At 40.6% G+C, this 22,773-nt stretch overlaps 1 protein-coding gene across 3 annotated transcripts in view; it reads left to right on the top strand.

Annotated features, from left to right (window-relative positions):
• DGKG (diacylglycerol kinase gamma) overlaps positions 1-18,391 on the top strand; it is a 186,073-nt gene extending 167,682 nt beyond the window's left edge. For all 3 annotated transcript variants that reach the window (XM_067465916.1, XM_060768046.2, XM_067465915.1), the window contains 3 exons: positions 875-995; positions 3,420-3,480; positions 5,458-18,391. In XM_067465916.1, the coding sequence (XP_067322017.1) occupies positions 875-995; positions 3,420-3,480; positions 5,458-5,556 (281 nt within the window). In that variant the 3' untranslated portion in view covers positions 5,557-18,391. The remainder of the gene's footprint in view (positions 1-874; positions 996-3,419; positions 3,481-5,457) is intronic.
• The last annotated feature ends 4,382 nt before the right edge of the window (positions 18,392-22,773 follow it).

Below are 22,773 nucleotides of genomic sequence, written 5' to 3'. Positions count from 1 at the left end.
TTGAAACAGCTGTGGATCCGGGTGGGAGGCAGACTGCGTTGGATAATACAGAATGTTGGATGAGTGAAGGTTGGATAAGGAAGACTCTACTGTAGTTGGAAAAGATTAAAGCAAATGCTTTCAGTTTCCTCTGCTTTCACCTTTATATCTTCCTGTTTGCTAGTCAGTATAGAAGTAATGCAGTTTAACACCACTTTAACTGCCATGGATCAATATTACATGGGAATTGTAGTTTTATAATGTCCTTAGCCTTCTCTGCCAAAAAGTACTGGTGCCTCCCCATACCAGAAATCCCAGGATTTCATAGCATTGAGCCATAGCAGTTGAGGTGATGTCAAACTCCATTCTTTCTACAGTGCAGATGCACTCATTGTCTTTGTGAAGCAGATTTATCTCCTTTTTTTATGTAAGCATTGCTGCTCCTGTTAATATATGTCAGATGCCAAGATCTTTCCCCAAGGAAATGGCTCCCATAATTTTCCTAGAAATATTGTCGGATTTTTTTCAGCAACCTGAACAATCTCTCATCCGTGCATTGACTAGACTCAGCCACTTTGATGTGGTTGCCTTTCGAGCATGTCTTAAAACCAATACTTGCTTCTTTGAATGGCAGCTTTCTTCAGAAATCCTTTACCTTCCAGCTGATTGGGATTGCTTTCAATGATAATGGCAGTTAATAAATATGAGATGTCATATTCATATTCATAAAATAGGTAAGGTTGAGAAATAGCTGCTCCAGATGTTGCCTTCAAAAGACTATGTCCACTATCATGTGCCTCTGCTTTGATTATTTTTCCCACCTACGTTATGCCTACATAAAGTAATTTGTCTATTTGACATTGTTGTTCTACCACACTTGCTTTTCTCTCATTAGATCTCAGTGATCAACTCCTAGAAGTCGTGGGCCTCGAAGGAGCTATGGAGATGGGGCAAATCTATACTGGGTTGAAGAGTGCTGGCAAAAGGTTGGCTCAGTGTTCCTCTGTCACCATCAGGTACCTTTTGTCATATGAGTCTCTCTCTTCTTATTGGGTATGCTTATTTCTGTATGATTTGATCTGAGTCTGAAGCTGATTCTGAAGCTGAGGAAATGTAACTTTCCCAGGCTTGCCCAGTGGGTTGCCATTAATGAGCAGGGAATCAAATTCTGGGCTTTTGGGATCATAATCCAGGACTCATACAACTACCCCACAGAGACTCTCACTGTGATTACTTACGTACATCCTGTTAAAATATAGAAATATATTTTGTCTGAGTTTTGTCTTGTATAGCAGCACAGACCCAAGAAGCTATTAGAAAAACTAGGAAATGTATTCATGGTTGGTGATCTCACTTACAATCTGAAGGAAGCAAACATTAGAGTGGTAACATCTATATTTCTTTTTTAAAAGGTACTGTTCCATTATTTGGGCAGAGGCCAAAAGGGGGCACTAGACAAAGAAGACTAGTCTATTTTACAGGGGGATTGGGGATGAAGGAGTAAAACTATTTCCTCCTGTTTTCCTGTTATTCCCCCCACCTGTGTGACTGTTGTGGAAACAACCCTCATAACGACACGAGAAGGTGAGGGGAATAACCAGCAAAAACAGGGGCAATTGTTTTCCTCCTTAACACCCACCCCACCCCCTGTAAAATGGACTATCCTTCTCTGACTAGTATCCCTTTTGTCCTCCACCCAGGTAATGGAACAGTAATAAAAAAAATCACATTAAGTGTTGTGCAAAATGGACCAAAACAGTAATTCTCCCAGGGGCAGCTCAACCCATTACGCAAAGTAAGCATTTGCAGTATAGTTGATTTTGCCCAGGGGCGCTCTTGAGGTGCTTTTGGGGGGAAATAGACCTTGACATATGTGAGTTGTAGTTACTGGGATGTCTAGTTCACCTACAATCAAAGAGCATTCTGAACTCCACCAATGATGGAATTGAACCAAATATGGTACACAGAACTACCACAACGAACAGAAAATATATATATATCAGTGATTGGTTTTGGGGGGGGGGGGGCACCAAAATACTGTTTGCTTACTGTTGAAAATTACCTAGGGCCACCTCTGAATTTTCCCATCCTCAAACAAAGTTGGTTTTGCACAAAAGTTGTCCTAAATGTGAATATGAAGGCTGGAGCCCTCTGAGGTATTGCTGTAGTGCAATTCCCAATATTCTCATTTCTCTCATGACAACTATCAATCGCAGCAGCTGTTGCCCCTTCTGGTCAAGAGTTGGGTGCACCACCACCACCATGATCCTTGGGTTTGGCATAAGCAAAGAGAAATACTCTACTGGTATTCATCAACAGTCCAGTCCATTTTGATCAAAACCGGTTCATAAATGTACATTCTAGGTTAGGAAAAAAAATACAGAAATGAAAAGGGCTTGCTTGGGATGGTAGTTGATGGGTCAGGTCCATGACCATTCTATAGTGTGTGTTTTCATCCCATTAGATCATGCCCAGGTTTAGTGATTGTGAGCAAGTATTTTATGCTTGTGTAGCATAAAAGTTAGGCAGAAAAACTGCCTGTCCAACAGATGTGGTCCAAAAGCTCCCAGAAGGCCACTTGACTCCTATGGTTATCCTGCTTCTTGGCAGGGGGTTGGACTGGATGGCCCATGAGGTCTCTTCCAATTCTTTGATTCTATGATTCTAAGACAATCAAAATGCTCATTTCTCATTGTTCTTCAACCTCTTTTTCAGGACAAGTTCTTGTTATAACAGTTATTAGTAACATTTCCACCCTCACCATTGAAGTGTTGCACTTGAAAATGGCACAGAGCTTGAAATTGTTACTTTTGTGCAGTGTGTAGGGATATGGAGTTCTAGTCTCAAAAATTAAGATTTAAGCAAAATTTATTTATTTATTTATTATATTTCTATCCTGCCTTCCTCAAGCCCAAAGGCGACTCAAGGCGGAATGGGTCAGAAATTAAGCGTTATGTTTCAGATGAGATTTTTAAAAATTTGTTCCAGATTGGTAGTATTCTATATAAAAGTTTAATAACTACTAATTATAGATGTACTCGTTTGTATATACATCCAGCAAATTATGTTGGAAAGAGTCTGATACATGCAAACTGACTAGACTTACTGATAATTTGCTTTTCCCTTGTAAATTCCAGAAAATCATATCCACCTTTCACTAAAGCCCCATCTATACTGCCACATAATGAAATTGAATTATATGGTCAGTGTAGACTCATATATTGCAGTTTAACTGCATTATATAAGTCTGCACTGACCATATAATGCAGTTTGAAACATTATTATATGGAAGTGTAGATGGGACCAAACAGTGTAGGACTAGACTCCCTTGAATATTTTGCTTTTGCTCTGAATTCTGTTGGTGTCAGCACACAGTTGCACTCTGTCCTGCCTATTTCATTGGCACAGCATTTATACAGTGTTTTGTTTGTGTGGACCAGGACATCCAAGCTTCTGCCCATGCAGGTGGATGGTGAGCCCTGGATGCAGCCGCCTTGCACAGTAAGTAATTGAACCTCTGGAGGAAATCAAATGTTCCTGATGTTCACCTATTAGTACTGGGAGGTCCACCTTAAGAAACAGAGTTACTTGTTGGACCCAGACCTCCATAGGGGAAAGGCAGTGTTTTTTGACAGCAGTGAATGCATCTATTCACATAGAATCCAGGAAGCAAAACAGCTAAGGCACTCTAGTAAACAACCTCCTTACATTTTTAAGAGAAGGAGGGAGGGGGAAGGAGAAGAGAGATGTTACTCCTATCTCTTTGATGTCGTATCTTCAAACTGTTTCAGGGCAAAGACAACCATATTTGTATTCCTAATGAAAAATCAAAGAAATTTTAAAGCAAGAGAGATCTACAACTGCTGTACAACACAATGGTAACAGGGAAATTATTAGAGACAGTTAGTTATTGTATCTTAAATGTATCTACATCAGTGTCCACCATCTAAAGATCAAAGGAGGATGGGATTACATCATTACGCACATTTTCCATGAGGGAGCAGAGCATCAAGTACTGTCAGTAGCTACAGGAGCTGATGAATAATATATTTTGACAAAATAGTGTTGGATGCAAACAGTAACTGAACCTTGATGATAATTTAGGGCTTAAAAAAGTCCCCTGGAGTTCTGATTAAGAACATACAAGGATTGACTTTCTATTTCTTAACAATGTCAGATACCACCCACGCAGTTATTTTGAGGTCCTAACCTAGTGACAGTGCTAGTTAGACAAGAAATACTAGATGGGACTTCCTGGGAAGGAGTGGGGGTGTTGTTCTGATCATCTACTGCCTCCACAACCACCCATAGGGCTTAAAGACTGGACTATCTCTGCGGCTTCTCAGGCCTACAGGGTTTTACTGTGAAGCAGCCTCCACAGAAAACTACACAGACCTGTTCTTCCTTTCTTTCCCTGAAGCAAGAGGTCGGAGAGGTTGGAATGACTGTTGGGGTTTTTCTTCTCTGCATCAGAGACTGGAAAAGGAAATTTCCTCTCTCACTAGTGGAAGGAAGACAGAGTATATACACACCCATCAAAGTACAACACCAAAATAACAAAAACGCCTTTCCCCACACATGTCTGGTCTAAAATGTCATGTTTTTCTTCATACATGGTGGGAAGTTACCAAGCTGGAAATTGATTCCTTCAGAAACAATTGGAGCAAACTTAATTAAAATAGCCCCTCTATCTGGGATGCTGTAACTGCCTCCTGCATTACGGAGACTGCCATGCGCAGGGGCTTGGACTAAAAAAGGGATGGACAGTAGCAAGAGGGAAAGTATCCATTCCCCATTTCTGTGGCCCCCATAGTGCTTATCCACAAATGGTTAGGATGTCATGGCACATCCAGTTCTGCATTTATAATTATTTATTATTTATTTAAAGCATTTATATTCTGCCCTACTCACCCCAAAGGGGACTCAGGGTGGAGCACAACATATATATGGCAAACATTCAATGCCAGAACATAAAACAAACTATAAATATACACAAACATTAAAATCAGTTATATCCACTTTAAAATCAATTGTTAAAACCATCTCCGCCATACCGGATCTAATAAGCTGATACAGGGGCAGGCAATGTGGAGCAAAAGGCCTAAACCAGTGGTTCTCAACCTGTGGGTTCCCAGGTGTTTTGGCCTACAACCCAGAAATCTCAGCCAGTTTACCAGCTGTTAGGATTTCTGGGAATTGAAGGCCAAAAGATCTGGGGACCCACAGGTTGAGAACCACTGGCCTAAACCATCATATCTTTGTGCTGGTTTGGGGGTCATTTTTTTGGCCAAAAGAATGAAAAAGCAAGGGGGTGTGTCTGAGTATTTTTAGGGTTTCCTGTGGGTCTGTAATTGTAGTAAAGTGAGGTCCCAAGGGCTGTGTGTGACATCGGGCCACACTTATCCTATGCCTGATGAATAAGTGTGGTCAGCAATCCTAAGTTTCCATGACTACTTGTTTCCATTCTTTTGTTTCCAGATTAAAATCACCCACAAAAGCCAAGTGCCAGTGTTGTTGGGACCTCCCCAAAAAAGCAGCTTCTTCTTCTTGAGGAGGAGAAACCGAACTCGAGACTAATCTGCGACCTGCAAAGAACAATCTTCAGATGCAGCAGTTCCTCTATTCCAGCAGCAGCCCTGCAAGGAAACCTTATGGAAAAGAAAACCTTCATCCCTTCAGATTTCCTGGCTTCTGAAGCTGCTTTGGAAACATCAGTCTGGTGGGGGCAGCGTTGTGAACTCTTAGTGGAAAATAACAGGGTTGGCCTTCGGCAGCTGAACTGAAATAGCGGTGTGGGTTTGTATATACATGCACACATAGCCACATTCTCTAAATATCACTGGCAGGGATAACACTAACACTGATGGTTTGTGAGGATTTTTCTCCTTCCACAGTGCCACCCCATCCAAGGAGAGAAAACTCTCCCAATTGCTCTGCATGGCCTGTGGTTAAAGCCAGGACTCTTCTGGGGAAAACTGTTTTGGGCAACCATGATTTACACCCAGCCCGGTCCAGAAAGCAAACAGACAGACATGGAAACGGCATGTCTGACGTAGCCTTGCAGGTGGGATGGGGGAGCTTTTCCATTTTATTCAGACTCTTTAGAACCCCGGAAGTTCCTGTCAAAACATCAAACTTGGCGAGAAGGCGAGCTTTGCTTATTTATTTATTATTATTCCTTCTTTTCAAAAGTATGTCAGAAGACATTTGGCATCTCACTGGACTGCTTTCATAGTTGCCAAACTCGACACGTTATTAGAATGTTATTTATTTTTCTTAGCTTAGAAAACATAGAGTGGGGGGTGGGGGCAGAAAAGGGGAAGAAATTATCCGTCACATGCAGGACCTCCTTCTTACACAGCTCAGTTCTTACAAGAACAATATCCTTTGCTAATTTTGGTTGCAATTTAAAACAAAACTGAAAAGCAGAAGTCAGTTAGGCATTCCATTTTAAAAAGAATGCAGAAAGCCCTTATTGCCAAGACAAAAACAAGTCCACAATAAAAAGGCTGAAAGTATTTTTTGTTTTTTTTTGGGGGGGGGGTGTTTTTTGTTTGTTTTTTGTTTGTTTGTTCTTTTGCTTTTCTTAAAATAGAAAGCAAACTCAGGGTCTTTTAACCAACTGCAGTTTGGCATGGTGGCAACCTCAACAAATCTAGGGATACTTTAAAATATATAGGTTTTTGGTGTAGTATTGGTGAGTTTCTGGGAAAGAAATAAGCTATGATAGTGGGCATAAATACAGTGCCAGTTTTGGGCACATTGGGAAAATATAATTGCAGATAGCCAGAGAAGTGGCAACATAGTATAGGCCTGGTGATATTTTTGTACTCTTTTTCCACTTGGGTAGGGATTTTTCTCCTTTTTTTTTTTTTTTTTTTTTTTTTAGTTTGAACACATTCAATATGTCTGAAACATTTTTCCCCTTGGCAGCTTCAATTAAGAGGGAGTTCCTTCTCCAATCTCTCTGTCTCTCATGATGGGACTGGTTGTATCCACTGGCATATAATGTCAAATGTTGGATGTGTTACAGTTCCCTGAGTATGCAGCTAAGGTTTAATCAAAACCAAATACAAATTCTATGGTAGGCATTTGAATGCTATTAAGAAGCCAGTTTATCCTCATGATGAAATTTAAGCAAATTCAGAGGTCAAACTAAAGTGGCGGAAAGAATAATTGCACCATTTCATGATCAGCAAATGACCAACAAAACTTTGAATAGGTAAATTAAAACAAACTACCAAAGGCATGAGATGTTTCAGCAGTATATGCCTCCGGTAATGTATATCACCAGAACATCTTTGTTTTGGTTATGCATCTTTGTTTTAAATTATCCATTCATTCTTTTTGTTGTACATCTGGTGGCCATTACATTGCGTAATTGTTTAGAAGATTGGAAATATGTGAATTGCATCGCCAATACATTGGTTTATTGGAGAGAGAAACTCTAAAACTGCAGTTCAAGGCTTTAGTCCTGTACATTCCGACCTGGAAATAAGTAGCTTTGATCTCAATAGGACTCATTTGGGAAGTAATGGGGGGGGGGGATACTTAAATAGGATTACACTGCATATAGCTCACAAATACAGTAGATTACAATGATTTCTTTTAGTTAGGAAATAAATGCCTGGTTTACCTGCTATTTTTTCATTCTCTAGCACTTATTTAACTTCATAGACTATTGGTCATATTTTGAACTTGCCAAAAATGTAATATGGCAACCACTGCGATCCCAAATCATTTTGGGTTTAGATCTTGCTGTGATCACCAATTTTGGTTCAGTAGACAAAAGGAGGTAGAATCAGTAAACAGTGGGAATAGGACTGTTGTTCAGATCATGGCAACAGTTGGAAAAAAGACCTACAAATGAGGATATTGATGACATCAAAGGAACAGAATATGAGCCAGAAGAGGATGTTCTCCATATTAGCTGCTTTTGGTGAGGCTTTGGTGGCTCTTCCCCCTTTGCTGCTCAGGGTCAACAAGTGTTTCCTGGTCGCCTTTGTCCACAGAAGAATAATGAAATAATAACTGACTCTTTTTCCTGGGTGACAATATAACTGTTTAGAAGGCTCTTTTCTCTGTATCCATGAAAAAAATGTCTCTGGCATATTCTTTAAAAGCCGAGACGAGTTGATGGCACAAATCTATCTACGAAGCCTCCTTATTTAGCTGCTTAAATAAGAGGAGGGGGAGGATGTCTCAGTGAATGCAGTTCTTTCTAAATGATGTCATTTGACTTCGTCTAGAGAGAACATCATCTAACACTCTGAATAAGCCAGGAAATCTGGTAAAGACCTTGGCATCCATGACAACATAGATTGCATCTTTCATAGCTATCCTGTATTGTATTCAAAACTCTGCAGTGCTGAAGTGCTTCACCTGGGACCCATTTGAAGGTTGGTATTTATGGAACAGAATGTAGAAAGTTCTGCAAAAGACACAAGATAGAACAAACTGTGATGGTGGTGCAGTTGAGATCATGCATTTGAATATTTGGGAATTTATCCAGATAAGGAGCTGTTGGCTTCAGGAATATCTGACTCCTAGTCTCTGTTTTAGTTCTGTGGGGATCTCCAACAGCAGTATCCATAGGGAAACTGTGGCTATACCAGAAATGGTGAATGCCTCTGTGTCCAGATGGTGAAATGCAACTCTTATGTTCTCTCATAATTGGTTCTTCTGGCTAATGCTCATGAAAGTTGCAGCCCAGAAACATCTCAAGGGCCACCTTCAATTACTCAGCAAAATGTGTTGCCGCATGCTTCTTTTTACTGCATGAACCAAAAGATAACCCATTGGCTCCCAGCTTCATTTGCTGCCCTCTGTTTTTCCTGCTCTGTTTTTCCAAAGCTTCCTTCCTATCATACTTACCTAATTGATCATCTTTGCTTCTAGAGATCTTCCATCACTCATCTGCCTTTTGCTCATTTCCACTTATGATCCGTAACTCAAATGAACAAAAGATTCATAATTCAGATACAGATTATATTCTTTTTCTCAAATATGTCATTTTCAAATATACAGTGGGACCTTGGTAGCCACTGAGGTTTGGTTCCAGGTCTCCTTGTGGATTCCCAAATCTGTGGATGCTGAAGTTCCATTCTATCCAATGCTGTAGTAGTACTGTGTCCCATTTAAAAAAATGGCAAAATCAAGGTTGTTTTTGGAGGGTTGTTTTGTTGTGGGTTTTTTTTTACACCCCCCCCCCCCCACATTCAAGCCATTGGGGGTTGAATCTATGTGTACAGAATCTGTGGTTGTGGAGGGCAGACTTTATTGATTTCCATTTTTTGGTCCTGGTTTCATGAATGCATGTAGAGCAGTGGTTATCAACCAGTGGTTATCCCATGTGTTTTTACCAGCTGTTAGGATTTCTGGGAGTTGGAGGCCAAAACATCTGGGGACCCATAGGCTGAGAACCACTGACATAGAGTAAAGAGCAAAGAAGAGTAATTTCTTCAGAAATCCCAGACTTTGAGTTGCCAGGCAGGTGAGGGACAACACAGCAGGATCATTGATCCCCTTTGGAAATTGTGACACAGTTTCAATCAAATCTTAGCCATTTAACCAATATAATTTGAAAGCAAAAAATGGACAATAGGTACTGAGATTTAAAACTCTTAGAATATATCCTGGTGGTTTTCATTTTATTTACAAATGGCAATGTAGCTACTCTCTAATTGCTCCAGTTTGGCAGAAACAGACCTGGTTAATATTCAGTTTTCCCACACCAGTTTCTCTCTTTTACTTCTGCTTTCCTCCTTTGATTCCAGTGTACTTCACTGAGCTCAAAGTGCAACATTTGCATTCAGTTAACTCAATAGGTGAGAGGAGGGTCAGAATCTTGCTCTTCCCAGTCAACTCAGGCAACAGCAAACTGCCACAGCCTCTTCTATTTTTTTAATATTTGTCTTCATGAATAACTCTGACCATCTTGATGTTTCTTGGCTTTGTGTGACTAACGTTTCATCTATGCAACACTGGAGGAAATGACATACAGCCAACGGATTAGGATTCATTCCCTTTACAATTTATATGATATGCTTACAACGGGAACTTGTCATTTTATATAAGAGGCAAGTGGCAGAATTCTGCTATAGTGGGCTGGGAGACCCTTCCCTGCAGATCCAAGATCATGTTGGAATATGAAAGGAAATAGAACACATTTTGTAAATTTAAGAGCTCATTCATACATCATCACCCACCTTGTTACAGTGATTACGGGCATCTGAATATAAAAAGAATTCTGGAAAACCGTAAAGTACACGCTATTATTTTTAAAAGAGTAGTAAACATTCCATTAAAATATATTTCCATCCAAAAATTTTAATCATCCTGTTGATGGAGTCGAACTAATAGAAGTTTGCAAATAAAAGGTCAAAAAAGGAAACACCTAAGAATGAGCCAGGGCAACTGGAGGCGCTGAGAGGATTAGAAATGAAATTCGAGCAGGTTCTAATAAAGGAGAACAGCTGAGCTGAAATCGTATTTTAAAATCACTTCGTGCCAAAGGTTGGTGAAGATTAGATAAGAAAGGAAAACAGAATCTTCCTTCAGACCTGGGATGGTCAGAACTGAAAAGGAACTGGGCTCCTCTTCCATTAATAGTAATACAAACTGAAAAGTGAATTTCAGTGGGTGTAACTTACACCATAAGAAGAAATTTCCTATTTTGTAGGGACAACAGGTTGGTAAAATGGGACTCTTACTGAAGGTCCTACTGAAAATTATGATAGTCAGTGTAAAACATCTATTATTGATAATGAAAAAAGTTGCAGAACTGCCTCATTCTAGCTTTCAAGTTTTGGATTATTTGTGTGTATGTATGTTAATCATACTTATCCATTGCTTGTCCTTAAACAACTGATTGGCAGAGATAGTGCCACACTTAATTCTGGTCAAATAATTTTAGACTGTCAGCTGATTGAGGCTTTGCTACAATTTTGAAGTGTCATAAAGGATCACAGAGATGCTTGATGATCAAGAAAGAAAAGGGCACTCTTCATTCGGGGCAAGAATGTGTGTGAACTTGGGCCAAGACCTGGTGTGAAGGCAAATCAGTCAGTGACCCCCAGAAAGCTAAACATTGGCTCTCCAGGTGTTTTATAACTCTCATAAACTCTTATCATTGGCTAAGTTGGCTGAAACTTCTTGGCCCCATTGTCAAAAATAGGCATGGGGGAACTTTGGCCTTTCAGGTGTTTTGAACTTCAACTCCCACAGTTCCTAACAGCCAGGCTTCTTGTAAGTCAGAGCATGGTCAGGGTAACTCCCAGGTATTTTGGAGTGCTGCAATGCACTAGTGGGATTCCTTCCCAGGTAATCCTCCGAGCTCAAGATGCTTGTCTGTTCTTAAGGTGAAAGGCACATGTCTGCATTTTAGATGGATTAGGAATCAGCTAGTTTCCCCTGTAATAGGCAATAAGAGCACCTAACGCTTCAGAGAGCCTCTGTTCAACCATTTCAAAGCTCCCTGCTTGGGCAGTGATGGTATGATCGTCAGCATAGATAAAACTCTCTGTCCCTTTTGGCATTGGCTGGTCATTTGTGTAAATGTTAAACATTGATGGAGCAAGCACATTCCCCTGAGGCAGACCATTCTTCTGTTTTCGCCATCTGCTTCTCTGGCCCTGGAACTCAACAAAAAAGCTCCTGTTTTGTAACAGATTTGCTCTGAAGCGGGTGAGGTGGTAGTCCTTTGTGATATTATCAATTTTTATCAGGAGAAGGCAATGATTTACAGTATCATAAGCTGCTGACAGGTCTATGAAGATAGTTCCTGTAATCTGCTGCCTTTCAAAACCATCTTCTATGTGCTGAGTCAGGGACAACACCTGTGATGTGCAGCTTTTGCCTTTCTTGAAACCAGCTTGCTGTGGAATCATACACGGGTCTATTTTTAGCTGGCTCTCCTGCTAAGAATTCAAAATATCCCTTCCTAAACTTCCAGTCCCAAGATTGTATAAAATGTTTCCAGAACAGTTAAAATGAAATTGCAGTGCTACAATTCTATTGTGTGAAAGATCTCTGACTGAAAAAGATAAATGGATACACAGCATATACAGTTTCACAGGGACTTTAAAAATGATTGTCCCATATGCAAACTCTTACCATTTAAATTTAAAGTTCCATTTGTATAGTTTATTAACAGTTAAACCATCTTTGCTTCCATCTGCTACCAAGTATGGCATGGCCAAATAAAAGCTCTATCCACGTTCTTCTCTACTCCTGTTTCATTATGCAGTAGTGAGATACAAGCATATGTTCAAAGAAGACACAATGTGGAATAGTAAAATCATATAATAGATGTAAATGGGGGTAGTAATCGGATTTTGGTAAGCAGTTGGGATGGTCTAGAGTAGCATCCATTTTTATGATCAACTTGGTAGACAAAACAGTTTGGTGTGCACCAAATATCCCCCAATTGCCAGGACCGCCCTCCACAATGGACTGCGTTTCTTGTGTTTGGGGGACACAATAATACCATACTTAACCTGAGCACAACCAGCCCAGCTTCCAGTTACTGAAATCATCATGGGTTTAGCAAAATCAGAAATGAACACGAATAAATTCATTCATGATCATTTTCTTCTTTAGGATTTTTAAAAAATAAATTGTTGTTCTTCAATCCCAAACAGAATTGTTTTGCCTTCAGATTCTCAGTATTCAAATTCCCCAGACACTCCAATAAAAGAAGGCAATTTCTACTAATGTCTACGCAAAGCATGCAGTAAATTTCAGTCTTAATATGGAAAGTTGGGTTTCTTTGCTTTAGGCAGCTTAGCTAGATTTAATAGCTCTAAAAGCCAGTGAAACTTTAAGGCTCTCAATGAATAGGAAATATTCTGCCCCATTTCCTAAGGTCTTTTCACATTACTGAATTAAAGCACTACTATTCCACTTTAACTGCCATTATTCCATTGTATGTGATCCCGGAATTAACAATCTTTCATTTTCGTGTGAGGCGCAACTTGAGAAACTGCAAGTCACTTCTGGTGTGAGAGAACTGGCCATCTGCAAGGATGCCCAGATATTTTACCATCCTGTAGGAGGCTTCTCTCATGTCCCCACATGAAAAGCTGGAGCTGACAGACAGGAGCTCACCCCACTCCCCAGATTTGAACTGCCGATCTTTTGGTCAGAGGTCCTGCTGGCACAAGGGTTTAACCCATTGTGACACCGGAGGCTTCTTATTTGCAATCTTGAGAAGGACATTGGAATTCTCAACCAGAGAGTAGTGCCTCTGACCAAACTACTAATCCCAGGATTCCATAGGATGTAGCCATGGAAATTATAGCACTAGAATTGGATAGTGTGAAGGGGCTTGTTGTATGACTTTTGAAACATCTGTCTACAAGCCACAAAGCTACTGATAAATTTGATAGCAAAAACTTGAGATTTTAAAATATCCAATCACAGGTGAAAGCTAAAGAGAACTGGTCTATTCAACCATATTTGTGGTGCTGCTAAATTGTGATTGTCACCTCACTTTCTTCCCCTACCTATAAATAAGCTGTTCATCCATAACAATTGTATTTCTATATTGGGATTAGCTGTATAACTTAGCCAGAGAGAATAGCTCAGAATTTTATTCAGTTTTGTTTGGGTAAGTGCTATTTTAAAACCCTACATTTCTCTATGAATTTGACAAAAAAATTAGGGGTTGCTTTTATTCAATATAAGTGAATGCTAACCTGACAGATCAACCTATTTCTAGTTGTAAAGGAGGTGAAAACAGTAATGCTTATAGTGGAGAGGAAACAGACAGGAAAAGAAAGCCACACGTGCCTTAATCTCTTCTCAATGTGGGAGATTAAAGTATATGGTCATTCTTCAACTATAATTCTGGCTGACAAACTTACCTGAATCTGGCCGTCAGATAGTATATTTGATCTCCCCTTCTCATGCCGATATCAGATATATATCCTGTATCAGTGTTTCTCAACCTGAGGGTCAGGACCCCTGGGGTGGGTTGCGAGGGGATTTCAGAGGTGTCACCAAAGACCATAAGAAAACATATATTTCTGATGCTCTTAGGAATCCCTTTGGCAGAGAAGGCTGAAGATCTCTCCGCCTGTCCTTCTCTTCCTTTTTGGAAAAAGATGGTGAATCCTCCCACCAAAAGCCCTCCTCCTCTCAGCCAAGACAAGGGCTGTTTCTGAGACTCCAAGCAGGGAGGGTAGGCATGTTTAGTGCATGGCAGCATGGTGCGTGTGTGCGGGCAAGGGAGAGCATGTAAGGCTGGAGAGAGGCTCACTCCGAGTACCTTCAAGGCAAGGGGGTTCTGTGTGTGAAGTTTGGCCCAATTATATCGTTGGTGGGGTTCAGAATGCTCTTTGATTATAGGAGAGCTATAAATCCCAGCAACTACAACTCCCAAATGTCAAGGTCTATTTTCCCCAAACTCCACCAGTGTTCAAATTTGGGCATATTGATTATTCGTGCCAATTTGGCTCAGATCTCTCATTGAACTACAACTCCAAAACTCAAGGTCATACCCACCAAACCCTTCCAGTATTTTCTGTTGGTCATAGGAGTTCTGTGTGCCAAGTTTGGTTCATTTCCATGGTTGGTGGAGTTCAGAATACTCTTTGATTGTAGGTTAACTATAAATCCCAGCAAGTACAACTCCCAAGTGACAAAATCAACCCCCCCCCCCCAAATCCCACCAGTATTTAAATTTGGGCATATTGGGTATTTGTGCCAAATTTGGTCCAGTGAATGAAAATACATCCTGCATATCATATATTTACATTATGAGTCATAACAGTTATGAAGTAGCAATAAAAATAATGTTATGGTTGGGGTTCATCACAACATGAGGAACTGTATTAAGGGGTCATGGCATTAGGAAGGTTGATAACTACTGTCCTATATTCATAAATTAATACTATCCTTCTCTTTTCTTTCTCTGGCCACACTAAGAGGAAGAGCAATCCGCTCATGAGTTTGTGCTGATATGGGACTTGGTTCTGCATTATATTCCATTTTATTTTTTCCATTTTTTTCCATTCTGCTACTTGATGGCCTCTGTTAAAACCAGGAATCCTTGTTTCTATGCCTATTATTAAAATCATCTCTTTCTCTCAAGGGAGGTCACCATGCCTTTAAAACCCATGAAACCCATGAAAAGTTTTAAAAAACTGAGCCTGTATCTATGTCATAGAATTAATGCCGTTTGTCACCACTTTAACTGCCATAGCTTAATTCTATGAACTTTGGGACTTGTAGTTTAACAAGGTTTTCAGCCTCTGCCAAAGAGTGCCAGTGCTTCACCAACTATGCATCCCAGGATTCTATAGCACTGAGCCATAGCAGTTCAAGTTGTGTCAAGCTGCATTAATTCTACAGTACGGATGGGCTCTGAATAACTGAAGTATTTTGCATTATCAGACCTATATATTGTAAGAATCTGTACCTATAGGATTTCTGCCTATCGTACATGTTCTGTTATGAAAGGCACAGGAGGCTCCCTGCAGGGCTGAGTGGGTTCAAGGAGAAGGCACACAAGTCTACCTTGTCTTTTGCTTTGTCAAGTGAGAAAACCGATCTGAATTCCAGCTGTGGGAATTTTATTCCAGGTGATGACTCATTTGCCCAGCTTGAGCCGTAGCCCAGGCAGAATCTACAGGCTGACAGCCAGACAAAGCAGCATTTATTTGTGAAAGTTACAAATGCCTTCCGCATACAGCTGGTGCCTGATTCATGTGGAGCTCTTAAGGCTATTCAGAAAGGGGAAATGCAGTTGTTGTTGTTTTCAGTGACAATCCCAACATGTTTTATTCCATGTAGCTGTTTGTGGACCCCATGCTTTAGAGAAAGTCAGCAATATTCTCTCTACCAGTGTGAATAAGCACAGACCTGCTTATGGTAGGGAAAAATTGGGACAAATGGATTTGAAAGGATGCAGATAGAATTTTTCACATACCACAAAATATTTCAGTATCAACATGGTAATTCCAGAGAAATATTTATTTATTGTTTCAGAAGTGAACCGAGAGTACAGTTGTAATGCATTTTAAAAACACAAAGTTAAAAAAAACTTGGCATTATACTCAATGCCCTTTAACCAGTAACTAGCCACTTGGAGTTGCCTCTGGTGTTGCTATAAGAAGGTCCTCCATTGTGCATATGGCAAGGCTCAGACTGCATTGTAATAGGTAGTCTGTGGTTTGCTCTTCTCCACACTCGCATGTCATGGACTCCACTTGGACTCAACCATTTCTTAAGGTTGGCCAGAGTGCAGTCTGTTCAGCACCTTCCAAGATGCCCAGTTTTCTGTGTGCCCAGGAGGGAGTCTCTCATTCAATATCAACCATGGATTGAGGTTCCAGGTTTTAGCCTGCCACTTTTAGACTCTTGCTTGCTGAGGTGTTCCTGCAAGTATCTCTGTAGATCTTAGAAAGCTATTTCTTGATTTAAGGCATTGGCATGCTGGCTCATATCCTAACATGGGATGGGCTGGAGATGTCACTGCCTTGGTCCTTTCATTATTGGTGGATGTCAGGTGGTGTGATACCAACTAAACAGTGTAAGTTCTCCAGTGGTGTAGGGCGAAGACATGCTGTGATAATGTGGCATGTCTCATTAAGAGCCAGATCCACTGTTTTAACGTGACGAGATGTGTTCCACACTGGGCATGCATAGCAGTAGAGTAGCAAAGCACAAGGGCAGATGTTTTCACTGTATCTGGTTGTGATCCCCAGGTTATGCCAATCAGCTTTTGTATGGTACTGTTTCTAGCACCCACTTTTTGTTTGATGTTCAAGCAGTCAGATCCAGAGAACGGGAAAGATCTTATAGCCAAAGCTTGGAAACACTGTCTTGGTGGAGGTGGGGATTCTGGGAACTGGCGTTCAAACAAAATAACTGACTATAGCATGTCTGCTTTTGTCCATCTCTCATTTCATTTCTCTTCCTATTGCTCATTCTTTTGCTTTTCTCTTTTATATCTCAACTCTTCCTGTTCCTTGTTGCTTTGAAGTTCATGCTAGGATATTGTTTCACTCCTGCTGGGGCATTTCAATTGTCAGATAGTTGCCTAAAATAAAATATCTTAAGAAAATGATTTGCCACACTAAATCTCTGTCATGTAATGTAGACTTAGCCTCTTGTCAATAGAGTCAATCCTCCCTTATCTCGTAAAACTCCAGCCGTGCACCCCATACAGCTGCTGAGCAACATCACTTAACTGTTAACACCCTGCTTCTGCATGACAACTTCTTGGCATCCCGTGAATTGCTGCTCAATTAAATGCAGATTATTTTTCTTTTGCATATGCTTGTGCTGGGGGGATGGGCAGCTCACACATCCACATTCATCCTTCTTTGATTATAGATTCAGTGCATGTTTGAATGAAGCATGGGCCACTGCAGATCAATCAGCACAGAGAGAACTTCTGCACCATCCAATGTCAGCTCCGTCTCAATATTTTCCAGTGGAGACATTGTGTGTTGGGTTATATGGTGATGAGAAACTAAATGATATGCATGTATGTGTGAACCAGTTCAGTGTATAAAGTAACCAGGCAGCTCCTCCAGTGTTACAGGGAGGGCTAGTAGTGTCAATGCGCAGGAGTGCTCAGTCCCCAAGAGTCTCTCCCAGTGCTGAGCATCCATCATCTGCAATGCTTATATCCAGGAATCATATTCTCGATGTTGAAACCAGATGGACTAGAAACATAGGTAGCTGCTTTATTTCCAGTGAGAACTTTGGTCCATGTGGCGATATTATCTATGCTGGCTGGCAATCCAGGATTTCCAGCAAGAGTCTTTTGCAGCCCTACCTGGAGATGCCAGGGACTTTATGCATGCAAAGCATGTGCGCCGTCACCGAGCTACAGCCTGTTCCCTCAAATGCACATCAATCCTCGCTCCTGATATTTTCACTCTCTCATGGATGAGGTTCTTTCTACCCCAGTTCAGTGCATACGCAGAAATCCTTTGGAGCAACAAACCAACAGTCCCACAATAAACATTTAGCATATGGTTGCACCAAAACACAAACCAAACTCCAAATGGCAGTGCCAGTATGGACAATGCTTGTTGCAGAAGCAAGCTAAACTGCACTTCACTTGCATCTCACTCAGTAAGACCTAAAGGTCTCTCAATACAGTCAGAGAGAGAACCAGACATCTAGGCAGGCAAAATAAGCATCCCTCCATTTAGGCTGTAATGAATGCACACTTTCTTCCTAGTGTATTGTGCGAATCCAGGCAGCCAGAGTAATCCTGTTCTGTCACTGTCACATGTACTGTATATTTTCTTGAGCATGGACTGCTCTTCCTCCTTTCCCATGGATTTTGTTGTAGTTTCCTGCATGGAATTGCGTGAATTTGTAATGTAGCCCATGTTTATATGTCAGTTCTAACTGATGTGGTTTTACATCAAATAAAACAACAACAAAGCCGTGTCTGTTTCTGGGATTCCTTTATACATTGTACTGAGTTGATTTATCTATTCATGAAAGCGTTTATATACTGTCCTATTTCACAGGATGTCACCGCGCCCTACAAACAAAATTAATATTGATTGTGCTACATCGATTTAGAACAATGTAAATTGTCTGAAGCATATTAAACAATTTAACAACTACAACATTAAAGGATGTAACTGTAAAAAATAGTTGAAACCCATATAAATTAAATCGAATCATTAGATTCCCAAGATTTTCATTATTAATAAGCACATTTTATCCTGGCACAAGAAACAATTCAGCATGAATGTCAATGAAGGCTCCAAGAGTAGAGCTTTCCAAAATTACAGTGTCACAGCCAAGATTATCACCTCCCACATCTTCCCATTTGTGGCACACATAGAAAAGCTCTTCTAACAGACCTCAGTCCTTGTACTGATGTATATGGATATTCTTTTTAGCAGCAATAATCTCTGTGGAACAAATCCGTGGACAAAACTGCCACATCATGTCCCTCTTGTGTGCTTGAATCGGAGCATCTTTTTCTGGAGTTACCTGAGGAGTATTTTAATAAAGTCATCAAACTTGCTTGATAGTAAACTTGAGGAGACATCATTTTACTATGCCATTGTACAGAATAAAATAGTTTTATTTGTTATTGAGCTACTGCGGTTCTGGCCCAGTTTACTTATCCAAACGCATCTGCCTCTACACCCCACCTCATAATTTAAGATTATCCTGGGAGGCTCTGTTCTCACTCCCGCCAACATCGCAAATGCGTCTGGTGAGGACGAGAGACAGGGCCTTCTCAGCTGTGGCCCCCTGCCTGTGGAACATGCTTCTAAACGAGACATGATCGGCTTCATCTCTTCTGACTTTCAGGAAGAAATTGAAATCGTGGTTCTGGGACCAGGCTTTTGGACAGCAAACATAAATTAGCACTTTGGTTGGTAATAAGACTGGTGAGGTGACACAACTAAGGACTCTGTTTTATGGTTTTAATTAATGTTTTATGTAGTGTTTTTAATTAATGCTTTATGTATTTTAATGGTTATTGTATTATTGTAATTGTGTATATGTAGCAATATCGAATCGTTGCCGGATATAAGCCGTCCTGAGTCCCCCTTCGGGGGTAGAGAAGAGACAGGGTAGAAATATTGGAAATAAATTACATGCCTTCCCCCGGACACACCACAAAACAACACATACATCCCTCCACACACACAGCACTACCACACAGCCCCCAATGCCACATCAGTGTGAAATCAGAGGTTTTTTTGTCCTTGTCTTTGTCACCCTGTACTGTCTGGCAAATAGCATAATTCAAAAAAAAGAATGTGCCAGGTAAGATGGATCCCCAATAATGCTCTGAGCTTTCTTAAGGCAGCGGGAGTTATAAAGTCCTTTCAACGGAGGGAGAGGGCAGCCAATAATTCCCTATGTAGAAGTGGTGACCCTTTGGAGTGTCTTCCTATCTACCACTGTGCTACTACCAAACCATGCACAGATGCAGTAGGTTAGGATACTCTCTATAGCACAGCAGTATAAAGTCATCAGCAGTTGACTTGAACATCCATGGATTTTGGTGTCCAAGGGGGATCCTGGAACCAGGCCCCAGCAGATATCAACACCCACTGTAGTTGTCTTGGCCCTCAGCTTTCCTGTACTTCCTCTGTTTACTTAAGAGGAGTCAGTGGACAGATCCATACAGTCAAGAGTTCCAGAAAGTGCTGAGTAAATATAGAAAGATTTGGACTGACTTGTGTGTTCACTGATGGTACCACTTCCACATTCAGTGAGACCTTGTTCTACTACTCTGTTTTACATCATTGGCTGGAGATGAGTGCTTCAGTCCAAACTGGATCTTGGCCCAGGGCAGGGTACTTCAGTAGCACCATGTGAGAGTGACTGCCAGAATGCATTGCAGGAATAAATACACGTGTAGTGATCTTTCTCTGACCTATTCCAGAATGAAACAAATGTCCTTCCAATGGCTGGGATTGAAAAGATGCTGTTACTTCTTAGAGTTGCCAGGAAATGCCCTAGGATGAGGGAAACATTATTTGAAAATAGTCAAGCATAATAAGATCTAAGTGAGCAGAGTTTGAATTCCTATTCAATGAGGGAAACCACTGGATGACTTTGGGCAAGTCAACTTGAAAGCATATACTGTACTAACATGTTCATTTATAGAAATCATGATTTTACCAACATAAGTACCCCATTTAGATCCATCCAATGTGTCCAATATTCACACTCAACTTTTGCAGTGACAGCAGTTGGGTTGGGAATGGACTAAAAGACTGTATCTTTTGTCCAAAAAAGGACCCTAGCTACTCCAAGTCAAACATCTAAAGCAGTGGTTCCCAACCTGTGGTTTCTGGACCACCAGTGGTTCCCAAGAACTAAAATATGGTCCGCATTCTCACTGTTACTACACTGTTGCAACAAGAGTGACTGGTCTCACAAAACCCTCTAATAAGTGCTGAGGCTTATTAAATATGGTTTTCTGTAGGTGAACATATGGTGACTACTGGATGACATATGTTCTGTATCAGAAATTAGAGCTAATGTGGTCTATCCAATGCAATTTTCTGAACCATCACCCCAAATAACCAAACTGAATCTAAAGTTGACCAAAAACCGATTCGTAACCCTTTTGGTACTAATGTTGGAGAGTGGTCCCTGGTCAAAGTGGTCCCTGGTTAAAACAAGGTTGGGAACCAATGATCTAAAGCAATGAATATCAGTCGAAACTGAAACAAAGGCTTATCTCACAAGCTAAATGCTTACATCTCATTCTTAGTCTGGTATAGAGAATTCCATCCCTTTATTGTTGAGGATTAGGGGGAAAAAACATTTTTTAATCCTAAACACATAACCTACTAGGTCCCTCAGCCAATAGTGATTGGCGACTTCCATATCAATGTCTGAACTTTACAAGAACTGAACCTATGTGAGGATTATGTTTCAGTACCTTGGCTAGTTCTTTTAAAGTTTAGGCCAATCCTTATTTAGTAGTATATTAGTAGTGATAGTAGTAGTAATAGTAGTAATAGCAGCAGTAGTGTGTTTATTTATACCCTGCTTTTTCTCTCCACAAGAAGACTCAAAACGTTTGTATATGCTGCCCCACTGATAGAAAAACCACCAACCTACCCATTAACTCAGCAACTCAAGAATGTAGGGGCAAGCAATTTGGTCATCCAGCCGAAGACTACTTCTTCCAACTGGCAGCACCTCCCCAGTTCAAACCAGTATCCTATTTCCTGCGCAAACAGGCAAAGGAGACAACCTCATGCAATACAAGTAGTAAAGCCTCCCACCTGCAATAATGAAAGGTGCACCTACACTATATAATTAATGTAGTTTGATACCACTTTAACTGTCCTAACTCAGTGCTATAGAATCCAACATACTTTGGCAGAGAAGGCTAAAGACATTGAAAAACTACTAAAGGGATAATATGAACTGTAGCCCAACAACATATGGAAAAATGGAACCTACCCCAATCGTAGTACAGCAATTTGCTTTCAACTGGACAAAGTAAGATACTTCTCGGAAGCTCATAAATAAAAACTGTTGCCAGCATTTGAGTTTTTATTTAGATCAGAACTGAATAACATGTAACCCTCCAGATGGTGTTGAACTCCAATTCCCATCAGTCATAACCTATACGTTTAGAGCCGACACGGACAAACTTCAGCCCTCCAAGTGTTTTGGATTTCAACTCCCACAATTCCTAACAGCCAATGGGCTGTTAGGAATTGTGGGAGTTGGAGTCCAAAACACCTGGAAGGCCAAAGTTTGCCCATGCCTGGTTTAGAGCCTACCTGGTTGCCTTGGATCAAAACAATAATTTGTGTATTACCACTTGTTATTTTATTGTATCTTGGTTTTATGGGTTTTTTTTCTAGATCTCTGGAATTCTTAATGCATTTTAATTACATTTTAAAAGCTTTTTATTGCTTCAAAATGTCCCCAAATGCACTCTAGGGGCCCAGGACAGTCCAAAAACATGTCCCCATCCTACCTTGTCCCATAGTGGTAGTTTGTGGGCCAAGAAAAGTTTTGGCAGGGTTTTTTGGTGGAAGCAGGTACAGAGTCCAAAGTCTCTTGGAGGGCTAACTTGGCCCTTCAGTCTTCTTTTGTACGGAAAAGGATCTCAAACCAGATTCAGTCATGAAAGCCTCTGAGCCATCTGAGGACAGAATGCTTGTTTTCTGAGCAGGGACAAAATCAAAAAGAATAAAGCTTTGGCCAAGTGCATCCAGTTATAGCAGTCACCTTGAGTAGGGCATATCATATTTCCAACGTGCTCTTTCCCTTTGGGATGTTTCTTAAGGAACATTTTTTCAGTCTTTAAAAGGCTGATTT

This window comes from Anolis sagrei, chromosome 3 (genome assembly GCF_037176765.1).
Source record: "Anolis sagrei isolate rAnoSag1 chromosome 3, rAnoSag1.mat, whole genome shotgun sequence".
In the NCBI taxonomy this organism is placed as follows: domain Eukaryota; kingdom Metazoa; phylum Chordata; class Lepidosauria; order Squamata; family Dactyloidae; genus Anolis; species Anolis sagrei.
Note: the sequence above shows the minus strand (reverse complement) of the source record. Positions and strands in the feature narration are given on the sequence as shown.